Source organism: Phycodurus eques, chromosome 11, assembly GCF_024500275.1.
Source record: "Phycodurus eques isolate BA_2022a chromosome 11, UOR_Pequ_1.1, whole genome shotgun sequence".
Taxonomy (NCBI): domain Eukaryota; kingdom Metazoa; phylum Chordata; class Actinopteri; order Syngnathiformes; family Syngnathidae; genus Phycodurus; species Phycodurus eques.
Window position 1 is genome coordinate 19,862,061 of NC_084535.1, and position 13,827 is coordinate 19,875,887.

At 39.9% G+C, this 13,827-nt stretch overlaps 1 protein-coding gene and 1 long non-coding RNA gene across 3 annotated transcripts in view; one reads left to right on the plus strand and one right to left on the minus strand.

Moving 5' to 3' along the window:
• Positions 1-9,293, minus strand: part of LOC133410212 (uncharacterized) — a 58,162-nt gene extending 48,869 nt beyond the window's left edge. For both annotated transcript variants that reach the window (XR_009769508.1, XR_009769507.1), the window contains exon 1: positions 9,125-9,293. This is a non-coding gene — a long non-coding RNA (uncharacterized LOC133410212). The remainder of the gene's footprint in view (positions 1-9,124) is intronic.
• pkd2l1 (polycystic kidney disease 2-like 1) lies at positions 3,507-13,107 on the plus strand. The gene is made up of 15 exons (XM_061691073.1): positions 3,507-3,780; positions 3,977-4,090; positions 5,330-5,457; positions 5,553-5,806; positions 7,442-7,666; positions 7,734-7,962; positions 8,042-8,212; positions 8,294-8,475; positions 8,559-8,679; positions 8,762-8,860; positions 8,943-9,064; positions 9,144-9,261; positions 9,379-9,512; positions 9,603-9,741; positions 12,969-13,107. Exons 1-15 carry the CDS (start codon positions 3,507-3,509, stop codon positions 12,987-12,989), a joined length of 2,331 nt encoding a protein of 776 aa, XP_061547057.1. The 3' UTR covers positions 12,990-13,107.
• Positions 13,108-13,827: the final 720 nt, after the last annotated feature.

Below are 13,827 nucleotides of genomic sequence, written 5' to 3' on the forward strand. Positions count from 1 at the left end.
GCAGTGGTTAAACGGTAACGCTCGACTTCCACTCAACTGTTGGGCTTTGCAAACTGATTTGATTTGAAGAACTACGTGGTAAAATATCGCTTATGTATGTCCAAATATGTCTGAACTGCAATGCTCAATTATCCAAGGGCACTTAAATGACACATAACATGAGACAAGGGGCATTGCATTTTGCCACCAGAAGCTGGACGTCGCAAACATTAATACAGATGGTCATAATGACTCATTGGCCACATTGAATGTTTGCATACCTAATAAATGCTTTCTGACAGTTGGCATGTCAAAAATGAATAGACGGTAGAGTCAAAAGTGCGTGTCGGTGACACTGCAATTACACTCTTCATTAATTCAGTCACCAGCAACGAACAGTTGGCAGCAGCAAAAGTACAATTAATTGATTTCCTCATGAGGCGCAAATTATTGCATGAGTTGGTAATGAGTGATGACAACAATCTGCTCAGCGGACAGTAATTGAGAGGACTAAACCAGACAATGTTGCATGTTAAACTGCTGAGTGACCTCTCCCATCCACTAAGAGCTACGCTTCAAACAACATGTGCAACAAGATCAAATAATACCCGGAACCTCCTGTATGCAAAGTGCCAATGGTCTAGTTTGATTGGAGAAGATGTTGTATAGCTATTTGTGATTGTATTGTCATTATTATTTGATGTTTTGTGTACTTGTGTTGTTTTGGGTCCAGTTTTGTGTATATCACGTTGTACAGATTACAGTGTTGGGTAGATTACGCAGGTTATGATGTAGTTAGTTACAATTACAAGTTACCCGGTTGAAAATGTAATGGTTGTCTCACTATTTCAATTACTTTTCAAAGTAATATAACTAATTACCATTGATTGCATTTTCATTACTTTTACACATATTTGTTCTTTACACAAATAATAAACTGATAACAAAACGTGATGAAATGTAAATAGATAATAAAAATGTGTTTGTCGTTTGTGGAAAACCACCACACACTACCATGTTGACCTAATGACAAACGTGTACAATTTAGACAATATCACTTCATGACGAATCAGACAAATAAATGTTCCAGAAAAATTGTCCAAAATTAAAAAAAAATGAAACAGTTCAAAGGTCAATGTTCTTTTATGTGTTCAAATGTGTAACAATGAGTCTAACCTTTTCAAAACCTCAAATAAACGAATAAATTGCATCACAAGTTGGCACTTTGAAGTCATATTTGGAAAACTATGATATTTGAGACTAGGGCAGAATGGCCCGTCAGAATCAGAATCAGAATCTTTATTTCGCCAAGTATGTCAAGAACACACAAGGGATTTGTCTCCGGTAGTTGGAGCTGCTCGAGTATGACAACAGACACTCAAATGCTTTTGAGACATAAAGACATTGAGAAAAACAGCCACTGAGCATAAAAGGTTGCTCGTAATCTGGTAATGCTGCTATAATGTTTTTTTTTGGACAATTGTGCAAAAAGATGCAGAGAGCGCCAATCACAAGCGTCCCTGGATACTTTGATTATAGATTATACCGTATATAATTAGCTTCCGTCTTTATTATGTTGCGATTACGTTACATGGACCTGCTAGTTTAGGATACCTAGAATATAGGACATCCGATTAGCTTCCTACTTTACTATTATTACACCAATCAAACCTGTACTCAGAATTACGAGTAGGACCTAAAATGTTTTTTCGACCGTTTCCTATTCCTATTGGTCATCTGCATTCCTTTTGTTTATTATTGTTTTTTCTGTTTATTTTCTTCCATTGTGTCTTATAGCCTATCTTGTGTTGATTTGTTTTTGTATATGTTCGATAAAGATTATTTGATCCCTCACTCATTTTGTAAATTCACCCACTGACAAAGACATGACCGCTCTACAATTTATCTTAAGGGTAGGTTTATTTTAACAGTGAGAAACAGAAAATCTCAAAGAAAATCCAGAAAATCACATTTTAAAAGAGATAAAAATGTATTTCCATTTTACTGAGTGAAGTAAGTATTTGATCCCCTCCCAATAATAAAGAATTTTGGCTCCCACGGACTAGTCCTCGCACTTTAAGAAAGTATTCCTCGTCTAAACTTGTTAGCTGTATAAAGACACCTGTCCACAGAATCGATCAATCACACACCAATCTCTCCATCATGAGCAAGACCAAAGAACTTTCTAAGGACATCAGGGACAAGATTGTAGACCTGCACAAGTAACTAACTATACCTGTGACTACTAACAATGTCAGGAATATAGATAATGCTGTCACAGCAACTGGGCTAGTTATGGTATAACTTTTATTTTCAAAGGAGCTATTTATTTGTAAAATATGCTCTGTTGCTAAGAATGCACCACAGAAGATCCATCAGATACATTAGTTTTTTTTAAAATTAATATTATTTTATTATATTATTATTTTATGATTACATGTTGGCAATTTCAATAAAATTCATTAATTTAAAAATGTATCGGTTTTTTGTATTGACAAAATATCGAACCGTGATGGTACTGAACCGAACTCTGAATTTTGTGTATCGTTGCACCACACACACACACATTCACTTATTTATTTATTTATTTATCTATTTATATTAGTGGGACTTAACAATTACAAAACTTTAATACTGTGACATGTTAACAATATGCAGTATTTAATTGTTTAAAATGTAGATTACATATACAGGTGTGTTTGTTTAGAGTATGTCAGAGGAAAGCTTTTGTGTCAAGGGGGGGTAAGAATATTCCTGAACCTAAATGTGTACAGTATACCATCTTAGAAGGCCTTATATCTATATAGTGCAAGCTGTATTAACTTTATTTTACAGTACTTATCATTAACATAATTATTACAGAACTGACCTGAATCCTATTTCTAACTCTAAAATGTTGCCCCCCCTCATGTAACTTCTATTGCTGAATACAGAAAACTCAAATATAATAACAACATTGTTCAATACGGTGCAGTGAAGTTGTACACCACTGGAAAGTACCTCCACAATAACAAAGATTATTGCAAATACAATGATAGTGTCAAGAAAAAAATGACCAAGATTTTCAATTGCACAATTTTTGATTGTGCTCTGATTTGATCACGATCGTGCAGGTACAGCTCAAGGTTACGGCAACATATACTTTTGAGTAGGGATGTTCGGTACCACTTTTAAAATGTAAAATTATATGTAAGAACCCTTAGACACAGTTCATCCTATTTCAGTGCTTGTCCAATTAGTCAGTCCTACAGAAGTTTATTGTTGCCTTTTTCCACTATGGGGTGCGAACCTCTGCACATTTTTAATTTGGAAAGATGAGTGAACTCCATATAAAGCCATCATCATGCTGTCACCGCTCTCTATTTCCTAACAGGTTCAAATCTGATGAGAACAAATGATCCTGCAGAGGACTGGCAGCTCCTCCCTCCCCAACGCTTATGTCACCTACTCCTTATAACTGTTTACTGCGCAGGTGTTGAAAAGCTGCCCACACTGCTCTGCTTCACTTTCTTCTTTGATCCTGCACCATGAAGACTCTGAACAACCGTGCTGACAGCCACCTGTCCAGCCAGGTGGAATGTGAGCTGGAAAACATGGGTTCATGGGTGAACCAGGGTTACATTGGCAACTCACCACCCTTGCCCCGGGTTGTGAGCACGGTGTACAACCCCGAGCCCCACTTCCAGGGCTCCATGGAGGGCACGTACAACGTGGACACCCACGGCCCCGTCTCACAGGAGCCATACTCGGCTGAGAAAACCCTGGTGAAGGAACGCATAGGCTGCTGTTCTTTCATTAAAGGTAGGAATATTCTTAACTTGGCGAGGTTCTACTCTAAATATCAACTGTAACACTCATCTTGGAATTCACATTGCAAAGATTATTTGCAAAAGATAATAATCCAAAAATCTATCCTAATCATTATGTCTATAGTTGTATTGGTTCAACAGCAGAAGATTTTTCTGATGTATTTTTTTCTTTTCAATATTCCTGGTAGGTTTGTGGGGTACAACACTGACTGAAAACACCTCCGACAACCGGGAACTGTTTGTCCGCACTACTCTACGGGAGTTAATGGTCTACCTGGTCTTTTTGCTGGATATTTGTCTTTGTAAGTAATCAGATCAACAGATGTGGTTATTAGACATATGAAATGTGAACGGTACTTCTAATGTCGTTATATTCACTGTAGCTACGAGCAATGAGTAACTTGATTCCATACAGAATGTTGATGAAAGAAATGAATTCTTTAACCTGCAACGTCTTCAAAACGTTTAGTCAAGTTTGATTGACCCCAAAAAACTGGATATGCAATGTCTTCCATTCACCTTTTATAGGGAATGTGATGAATTGTTTAGACATTCAAAATGTCAATAGAGCAATTAAAACAATTACAAGAGCTATCACTTTTCTCCCCCAAATTATAACTCTAACCATATTTCATGATAACAATCTTGTTTATAGCAAATCCTCTCATTTTTAGCATCAGCAAGTGTGTCCAAAGTTTTGACTTGTACTCTACCCACATGTACAATCCAAAGAGACCCAATACAACGGCTTTATCAAACATTATGCCTTGACAAGTAGTTTCATTTAAAACTACTGTGGTTGTGGTTTGCTGTGATGTTGAACTGCACTGTGTCATACTGTTGTTTGTAATCTTTTGGTTGCCTAAATATACTAAATAAGTGAGTCAAAGTCTTGGTGCAGGTGGCTATGTTATTGTGGTTGTTCAGTATACATTCCGTTCCAAATTGTAATTACTATATCATCATGGGGGTATGATGTAGTTATACTGTTGTGAGACAGTAGAAAATCTATTACCAAATATGGTCCCTTCATTATGATTAAAAGATTGAAGTGCTCAAAAATAATGTATGAATTGGTAGAAAATAAGAATTGAGACCATAAGGCAATTGGGACAGTTGGCTTAACGTAAAAAGTCGTCACCACTCCTGCTTTAGTCCCTACCGCAAATGTCCTCCCCATCCCTCCACCTGAGAGCCTTTGTCAAGCCAACCATTAGCTGTGCAAGGGACATGACCACAAACCCTCTTGCCTTTTAGCGATAAGAGCATTTGGCCTCATCCATTGTTTCTTTACATTGTTTGATGAGGCTATTTGTGTCAGTCTGGCTTGCTCTCTCATCAAACAAATTACAGCCTCTAATCTGGATCCAAATGATGGTTGCGACACAAACGCATCATTCAATGAGGGCTTGTGTGTGTCCCACCTTTGACGTTTCTTATCTTGGGAGCCATGAATGGAGCGACGTTTTAAGCCGAGCCTGAGCAAAGCCAGATAAGGATCGGTGTTAAGGTGTTAACAATGTCATGACGTTGTCTTTCAGTGACATACGGTATGACAAGCGCAAACGCCTACTATTACACCAAAGCCATGACTGACCTGTTTGTGAATACAGCCGGAGAAAGTGGGGTTAAGTTTCAGTCCATCAGCACCATGGGGGATTTCTGGACTGTGAGTATTTGTTCTTTTGTATCTTTTTAATTTTTCATGACAGTGGGAATCAATTGAGGATTTCTGAAGATTTCAACTTGTTTCTGTATGACCAGTTTGCTCAGGAACCATTATTAGATGGCCTCTACTGGACAAAATGGTACAATAACCAGACCCTGGACAGTGGAGATCAGTCATTCATCTACTATGAGAACATGTTGCTTGGAGTCCCCAGGATGAGACAGATCAAGATCAAAAACAACTCCTGCAAAGTTCACAAAGACTTCCAGGATGAGATCACAGAGTGTTACGATGTCTACAATGAGAAGAAGGAGGATGATCTCGACTTTGGTCTAATCAACGGCACAGCGTGAGTTATTGCTTGTCACTGCGGGTTCATGCTGCTGTTCTCTCCGAGGCGGCTGGCCAATAGAGGGCTTCAGGGCGCTGCCCCACCACTCACCAAATTACTGTATCCTGAAGATATTTCAAAATATACGTACATATATATTTAGATTAGTAGGCTAAATAATTTATAGTAAATGATGAATAAAGCTTTTTGTTTCATCTGTGTTATGATGCATTTCCACCCAACGGCGCAAAAATCTTTAGCCACAGACTGTCAAGTTACACAAGCGCAGTGGCTCGTCTTCAATACAAGAGATAGAAGCATGTTCGTGCACACTTCTCCTGCGCCCTGATCTGAATGCCGCTCTATGTATATAAGCTCAAATTACATACGTGAAGCCTCCCACCGTGGGGCCAACGTCACATCCGTCTGTCATCGGCTGATGAGCTAAGGCCCATGTCCGAAATGCACCGCCCGCCACTGCCTGGATGAATGAGAATATTCACAGGCTTGAGTTTTTAATTTATGAGGTGTAAGACCAGAAGCATCTCTCAAACTGAAAAAGCACCACAGAGCAGTGTAAGAGCTCAACATACATTTCCAACACAAACGAGTGTGTGCGCGCGACACACACACACACACACACACACACAATTCAAACCTACTTTTGAGTCACCTTTCAATACAGCGGGAGGCGGATTCTTTTCAAAAGCAACTTGAATCACATGGGTCTTGCGTCTGGCCAGCATTCTGCGCCATGGTCCGAGGAAAAAGAGTTTTCTCACATTGCCGTGAAAGCTAAAGTTAGGGCAAGTGATCAGGCTGTGAGAAATGCTGTTGGACTATAGCTTGGAGTGAGTGCACATTTGAATGTGCTAAGTATGTTAACTATTGTCCTTTTCCATCTTCAGGTCAAGCAAATTAATCTTACGCTTCTGGGTCCAAAATAGCCAGTGTGCCAATGAGCTCCATACTGCATGCACCAAAACGCACATCCATCTCTTTGACGTCGGTTTAGTATCCAGTTTTGCAGTTTTTACATGCAAGCAGTTTTCAACCGCTTGCATGTATCCGCAATTAATAATGATCAAAAATACTTGCAGATTCACTTCAAAAATTGTGCGGGACTGTTGTGAGCCAACATGACATCCATACGTACATGACATATGGAGGCCTACACAGTATGCACCAGCCCAACTTTTTTTTTTGTCCACATTTTTAATGTGTTACTGATAAAAAAAAAAAAAACAATAACAGTATTTCTTAACACAAACACTACTAATGATTAAAAAAAATAATAATAATAATAAATAAAATAAAATCTTTGTTTTTAGAGATCGGTGTCTCAAGTCGGGGGGCACAAGCATCTTGGTGGGCAGGCACGACCCGCTATGGCCCCGCCGATGGCGATGCCTGTTCCCCTGGAGCTCCCAGTACAGTAAAACTGCATATTTTAGAGTGGCCTTTTATTTTGTCCAGCCTTAGGCACAACTGTGCAATAATCAGGCTCTCTAATCAGCATCTTGAATTACCATACCTGTGAGGTGGAAGAATTATCTCGGCAAAGAATAAGTGCTCACTAACAGATTGAGACAGAAAACTCTACCAGCCGCCACTGCTTTCTTTAGACATTTGTGTTGTTTTGTGCCTCTGCAGATGGAGCTACCACACTGAAAAAGTGATCAAGGGTTCCTCGCATTGGGGTTTGCTGACCACCTACAGTGGAGCAGGATACTACCAGGACCTGGGTCGAACCAAGGAGGAAAGCGCCATTGTACTGAGGGAGCTGGAGGAGAACCTTTGGCTAGACCGAGGAACCAGGGCTATTTTCATTGACTTCTCCACTTACAATGCGAACATCAACATGTTCTGTGTCATCAGGTACAGATTGAAATCCAAATTACTTGATTAGCATCCCCATTTGTGTTTGTCATCCGTCTGTTGACAGGTTGGTAGTGGAGTTCCCGGCAACTGGTGGCGCAATCCCTTCCTACCAGATCCGAACAGTCAAACTTATTCGCTACATCAACTATTGGGATTACTTCATCCTGAGTTGTGAGATGATCTTCTGTTTGTTCATCCTTTATTATGTTGTGGAGGAGATTCTTGAGCTTCGAATACACAAGTTCTCCTACTTCAAAAGCATCTGGAACATACTTGACATAGTGGTCATACTGGTAAGAATATGTTGTTGTTAGGAGGAATTATTCCAGCTTTCAAGGAGCTTGAATCAATTAACATGCTTCTCATTTCCAGCTCGCCATTGTTGCCATTGTATTCAATATTTTCCGTACAGTCAAAGTGGACAAGTTGCTTGGTAAATTGTTGGATCAACCAGAAATCTATGCTGACTTTGAATTTCTGGCATTCTGGCAAACACAATACAACAATATGAATGCAGTCAACCTGTTCTTTGCATGGATCAAGGTAAAACGCTGCTTCATTGCACTCTCGATTTTGATATTTGCCACCATTCCAAAACAGTGTGTGCGCTTCTTGTCTATGTAGATCTTCAAGTACATTAGTTTCAATAAGACCATGACCCAACTGTCCTCCACACTGGGTCGCTGTGCCAAAGACATTGTAGGGTTTGCCATAATGTTCTTCATCGTGTTCTTCGCGTACGCTCAGCTCGGATATTTGCTGTTTGGTACAGAAGTGGAATCCTTCAGCACCTTTGTCAAGTGCATGTAAGAGACATCCAAAACAACAACATAACCTGAAACTGTGTTGTGCTTGAACTAACCACTGTCTTTCCATATTTTCCCTGCAGCTTCACCCAATTCAGGATTATTCTAGGAGACTTTGATTATGACGCAATTGATCGTGCAAACAGAGTCCTTGGACCAATTTATTTTGTCACCTACGTTTTCTTCGTTTTCTTTGTCCTGCTGGTAAGCCATCCTCCAACTTGATTTTGATTTGAAAGTAAAATAACACTGTATATTTAGAGCTTACTGTTTCATATCTCTTCAGAACATGTTTCTTGCCATCATAAATGACACATATTCTGAGGTCAAAGAGGAGTTATCATCCCAAAAAGATGAGCTCCAGATCACTGACATAATCAAACAGGTAACAAAAACCACTGTCGTGTAGAAATGTGTATTTAAGATTGAAATATGATCTCACATGCTTTGGATGATCTTCCAATCAGAGCTACATGAAGACATTCATGAAGCTGAAACTTAAAAATGAGAAAATATCAGATGTCCAGAGGGCTCTACGCACTGGAGCTGGTGAAATTGAATTTGAGGATTTTAGAGAAACTTTAAAAGAGTAAGTGACAAAGAAAAATATTGCATCTTGTTATCCCAAAGTTTTAAACACAAGCCTCACCACTCTGATGATCTTGTAGGATGGGACATGCCGATCATGAAATTTCTGCCGCGTTCTCACAGTTTGACCGTGATGGGAACCACATTCTAGATGAGGATGAACAGGAAAATATGAAAACAGAATTGGAGGAAAAGAGGGTTTGTAGAGGAACACGCTTTGACCTGAATGTCCTAATATCTTGGTCTATAATGTGATGTAACAAAGGGTTTTACAACAAAGTCCAATAAAGCGTTTTCATTTTTACATTTTGTCAGGATGCCCTTACTGCTGAACTCAACAATCTTGGAATGAATTATGGGAAAGATTTTGGGGCAAAGCCTCCAGTGAGCTTAAGTGACCAAACGAGCAACTCTGGTCACACCTTTATGGACAGAGAACAGTTTCTAAGGTCACATTTCTCAAAAAAAAAAAAAAAAAACGGGATAAATTTCATCTCACTTAATCAAGCTGAGTGACCTTCTCTCTTTCTTAATTGCAGATTGGCCAGGCAGGTTCTCCACCTTGAAAGTGCTATGTGTGACATAACTGTGAAGATTGAGTTGATTTTGAAGAAAATTGGGATTGAGGATTTATGTGATGTAAACAGAAACAATGGGAAGTCAATGACCAATCACATTGTGAGTATAATCATCCAGGGCCAGCCCTTATTTGCAGAGGTTGGAGTAAGTCATGTGTGCAGGTTGTGTGCAAGTCGCAAGTTCAACTTCAAGATTCAACCAAGTCCCATGTTACTGTAGCAAAAACCAAGCAAGTCCACTGATTAAAGTCTGTGATTAGGTTTCTTTGTCAATTGGCTAAGAAACACCCCTAAAGTGTTAGGCTCCCACCACGTATTTGACAGTAGGGATGGTCTTCTTGAAGGGTTGAAGGCATCCCCCTTTTTTACGCCAAATAACATCATTGTGGCCAAATAATTCAATTTTGGTTTAATCTGATCATAAAATAGAAGACAAGAAATTTTCTTCTTTGTCCAGAAAAGCATTTGCAAAGGCCAAGCCGGCTTTTGAATGCCATTTCTGGAGAAGTGGCGTCCTCCTTGGTCTGCATCAGTGGAATCCAGCCATCAGTGTACAGTGTCCATTGGACCGTCTCCCCTGAGACGTTGCCACCAGCATAGCCCAGATTCACCAGAATGGCCTTGGTGGTGATGATGCTCACTATCCTTCTGGACAGCACAGGTGTTAAGTTTGGCTCCCAACCATGTCCTCTGCGATTTTCCACAGTGCAGAATGTCCAATGTTACCATAAAATCGTAAAAAAAATTGTAATATAAAATTTCACTGTAGACCACTGGAACTTGAAAACATTCAGATTTGGCTTTAGCCCTTTCCTAACTTGTGAGCAGCCACAATGCGCAGCCGCAGGTCCACAGTGAGCTCCAATCTGAACTATATTAGATATTAGAATGCTTTACAACAGCTTGAACTATTTAGAATGGTCAAGAACATTGGAATTTAAAAAAAAAAAACTTTTTCCATAGACTTCGACAGTTTGCAAAGCGTTTGAATAATTTTGGATATGCCACTTTTCAAATGTAAATAAAACCGTCGAGAAAAAAACAACAACATATATATATATATATATATATATAATCAGCAGCCATTATCTATCCACTGCAGGATGAAGGCCTCTTGTTCACGTTTCCAACTACTTCGACATTTTGCAATTTGTTGCCAGTGTATTCCGGTGCGTTTAATGATTTCATCTATCCATCTACTTTTAGGTCTTCGCCGTGGTCGCTTTGTGTCCAGTGGTATCCAATTGATAGTTTCTGTGGTCCACTTTTTGTCATCTCTTCGGGCAACGTGGCCAGCCCATTTCCATTTAAGGCTTTTTATATTTTGAATGACGTCGGTAACTTGCGTCTGCTGTCTTATCCAACTGCATCTTTTCTTGTCGTGAATGCTTATTTTCAACATTTGGCGTTCCGTGTTCCTTTGGGTTACACGTAGTCTTTGTATAACTTTGGCATTCGTAGTCCAAGTTTCACTACCATAAGTGAGGACTGGTAAAATACATTGATCGAAAACTTTTCTTTTCAAGCAAATGGGAAGATTGTTCCTGAATATAACACTAAGCCTCCCAGGCAAGCTTTATGCAGTGTTCAACTTCAGTGCTTGTATTTCCATCCATTGTAACAAGTTAGCCAAAATAGATGTAGTTGTCGACGCCGTCTAGGACATAGTCCTCCATTTTGATATCTTTTTGTGGACAGTAACGATTGAACATGACCTTCGTTTTGCTTTTGTTCATTTTCAGACCTTAACGACGGCTTTCTAACTCTAATTCCTGAATACGACGCTGTAGTTGTTCAGCATCGTAGGAGATTAAAATGATGTCGTCTGCAAAATGAAGATGGCTCCAATAAGCGCCGTTAATTTTTGGTCCTTCCTTTTTCCAATTGAGCTTTTTAAATATTTCTTCAAGGCAAGCTGTAAATAGCTTCAGCGACAGTATGCCGCCTTGCCTGACCCCATTTCCTAGACTTATTCGCAGTCTCCGTCCATACATCCATTTTCTGAGCTGCTTCTCCTCAATAGGGTCGCGGGCGTGCTGGAGCCTATCCCAGCTGTCATCGGGCAGGAGGCGGGGTACACCCTGAACTGGTTGCCAGCCAATCGCAGTATTCGCACTCTTTCATCATCAATTTGTATTAAACCTGAAGAATCGTAGATGATGACCCAAGAGCAGACGGAGGCTGAGAGGTTGTGATGAACAGTTTATTGAAAAGGGAAATGTAGGTGGTCCTTGAGATGCGCTGGCAGGTTGTTGAGGCAGAGAATGCGTGGCAGGCAGTGACGAGGACAGTCGCTTGGCTTGGCGGCAGTAATCCACTTGGCAAGGGACACGGAGGGAACACTGAGGACAAGGAAAAGCACAGAGGTCAGAATGATGACAACAAGGAGTTGCGTATTACGCGGACACTGGGGAGCCGTTGTACCGCTGAGGAAGCTTCAGTACCCTGGCGAGCGTTTCCGTGATCCGGTCAGGCTTTTATGCAGGTGGTCACGAAGGCTGATTGGTGACAGGTGCGCAGCCGAGGAAGGTGCTGGAAAGAAAGAGAGAGAGAGAGAGAGAGAGAGAGAGAGAAAGAGGGCGCCCTTAAAGTGCCCCCCGGGCTCCAAACGTAGTATTGCAGGATGGCTCATGACAGATGACTTGTTGATCATGTAGTTCCAGTCAAATCCAGAGTTAAAGTCAGTGTTCCCCCACCTCTGCTTATTCATTTTTAGCCATGTTAATTTGGCATTGCTTAACATTTGAATCTAGGTTACCGTTTCCATTTTAGGAGTTATTGGTAATAACTAGTTTTATCATAATTACAGTATTGTATGTTGAAGGTGTTTTTGCCCGATTTGGTGGCACCCTCTGGAGGCCATAGCGCCCTTAGCATGTGCCTATTTTGCCTAATGGGCGAGCCTAAACAGCTCAAGATATTGGTATTGTTAGAAAAATGACAAGTCAATGACAATAACACGGTATATAAAATGACTTGACCTTTAACTAACAAAACGTCTGTTACAATCAGCATAAAGGCATTCATAAATCATTTATGTACAGTGCCGTGAAAAAGTATTGGCCCCCTTCTCTAATTCTTATATTTTTGCAGTTTTCCAACTTTAATGTTTAAGATCATCAAACAAATGTAAATATCCGACAAATATAACCCAAGTGAACTTAAAATGCTGTTTTTAAATGGGGATTTCATTTATTAAGGGGGGGGGGGGGGGTGGGCCTATTCCAAATTTCCAGGCCTTGTGTGAAAAAAGCATTTCAGAAAAAGAGCATCATACAGTCAATCATGCTTGTGGTGTGATGGTCTTGGGCTGCTTTGTACTTTCAGGACCTGGACAACTTGCTGTGATTGATGGAACAATGAATTCTGCTCTTCAATAGAAAATCCTGAAGGAGAATGTTCAGCCATCAGTTTGTGACCTTAAGCTGAAGCACACTTGGGTTCTCCGGCAGGATAACGATCCAAAACACACCAGCACTTCAACTTCTGAATGACTTTAAAAACAAAATGGTTTTGGAGTGGCCTAGTCAAAGTCTAGACTTGAATCCGATTGAAATGCAGTGGCATGATGTTAAAAATGTTGTTCATGCTTGAAAAACCTCAATTTTTATTTCTGAATTCTGCAAGGAAGAGTAGGCCAGAATATCTCCACAAAGATGTGAGGGACTCATTGCCAGTTATAGAAAATGATTGATTTCAGTTGTTCCTGCTGAGGATGGCCCAACCAGTTATTAGGTTTAGGGGGCCATTACTTTTTCACACTGGGCCAGGTAACTTTGAATAGGGTTTTTTTTCTTAATAAATGAAATCATTTAAAAACAGCATTTTAATGTCACTTGATTTATATTTGTCTAATATTGTTTGTTATTTGTTTTATGATCTTAAAGTGGGGAAACTGCAATAATATAAGAATTAGAGAAAGGGGCCAATGTTTTCACGGCACTGTAAGTATGATTGGCAATAAATGTCACTTCCTTTTTCTAATTACCACATGCAGGCGGATAAAAATGCCTCAGATGGGAGTATGCTGGTTTGTGTGGATCGAGGGACAAAGGCTGCGACGACATCAGGGAGAATTTGCTCCATCCCCACATATGACTGTCATATGTGATAAAACCTTGATAAGTGACAATGGCATGTGTTCCATTGGGAATAAAGAACAAGTTACAGATCAAATATTTAATGC

Coding starts and splice junctions, on each gene's coding strand:
- pkd2l1 (XM_061691073.1), top strand. CDS start 3,507: ATGAAGACTCTGAACAACCGTGCTGACAGCCACCTGTCCAGCCAGGTG. Junction 5,807..7,441: donor GGTCTAATCAACGGCACAGC/GTGAGTTATTGC, acceptor GTGCCTCTGCAG/ATGGAGCTACCACACTGAAA. Junction 9,513..9,602: donor GACAGAGAACAGTTTCTAAG/GTCACATTTCTC, acceptor TCTTAATTGCAG/ATTGGCCAGGCAGGTTCTCC.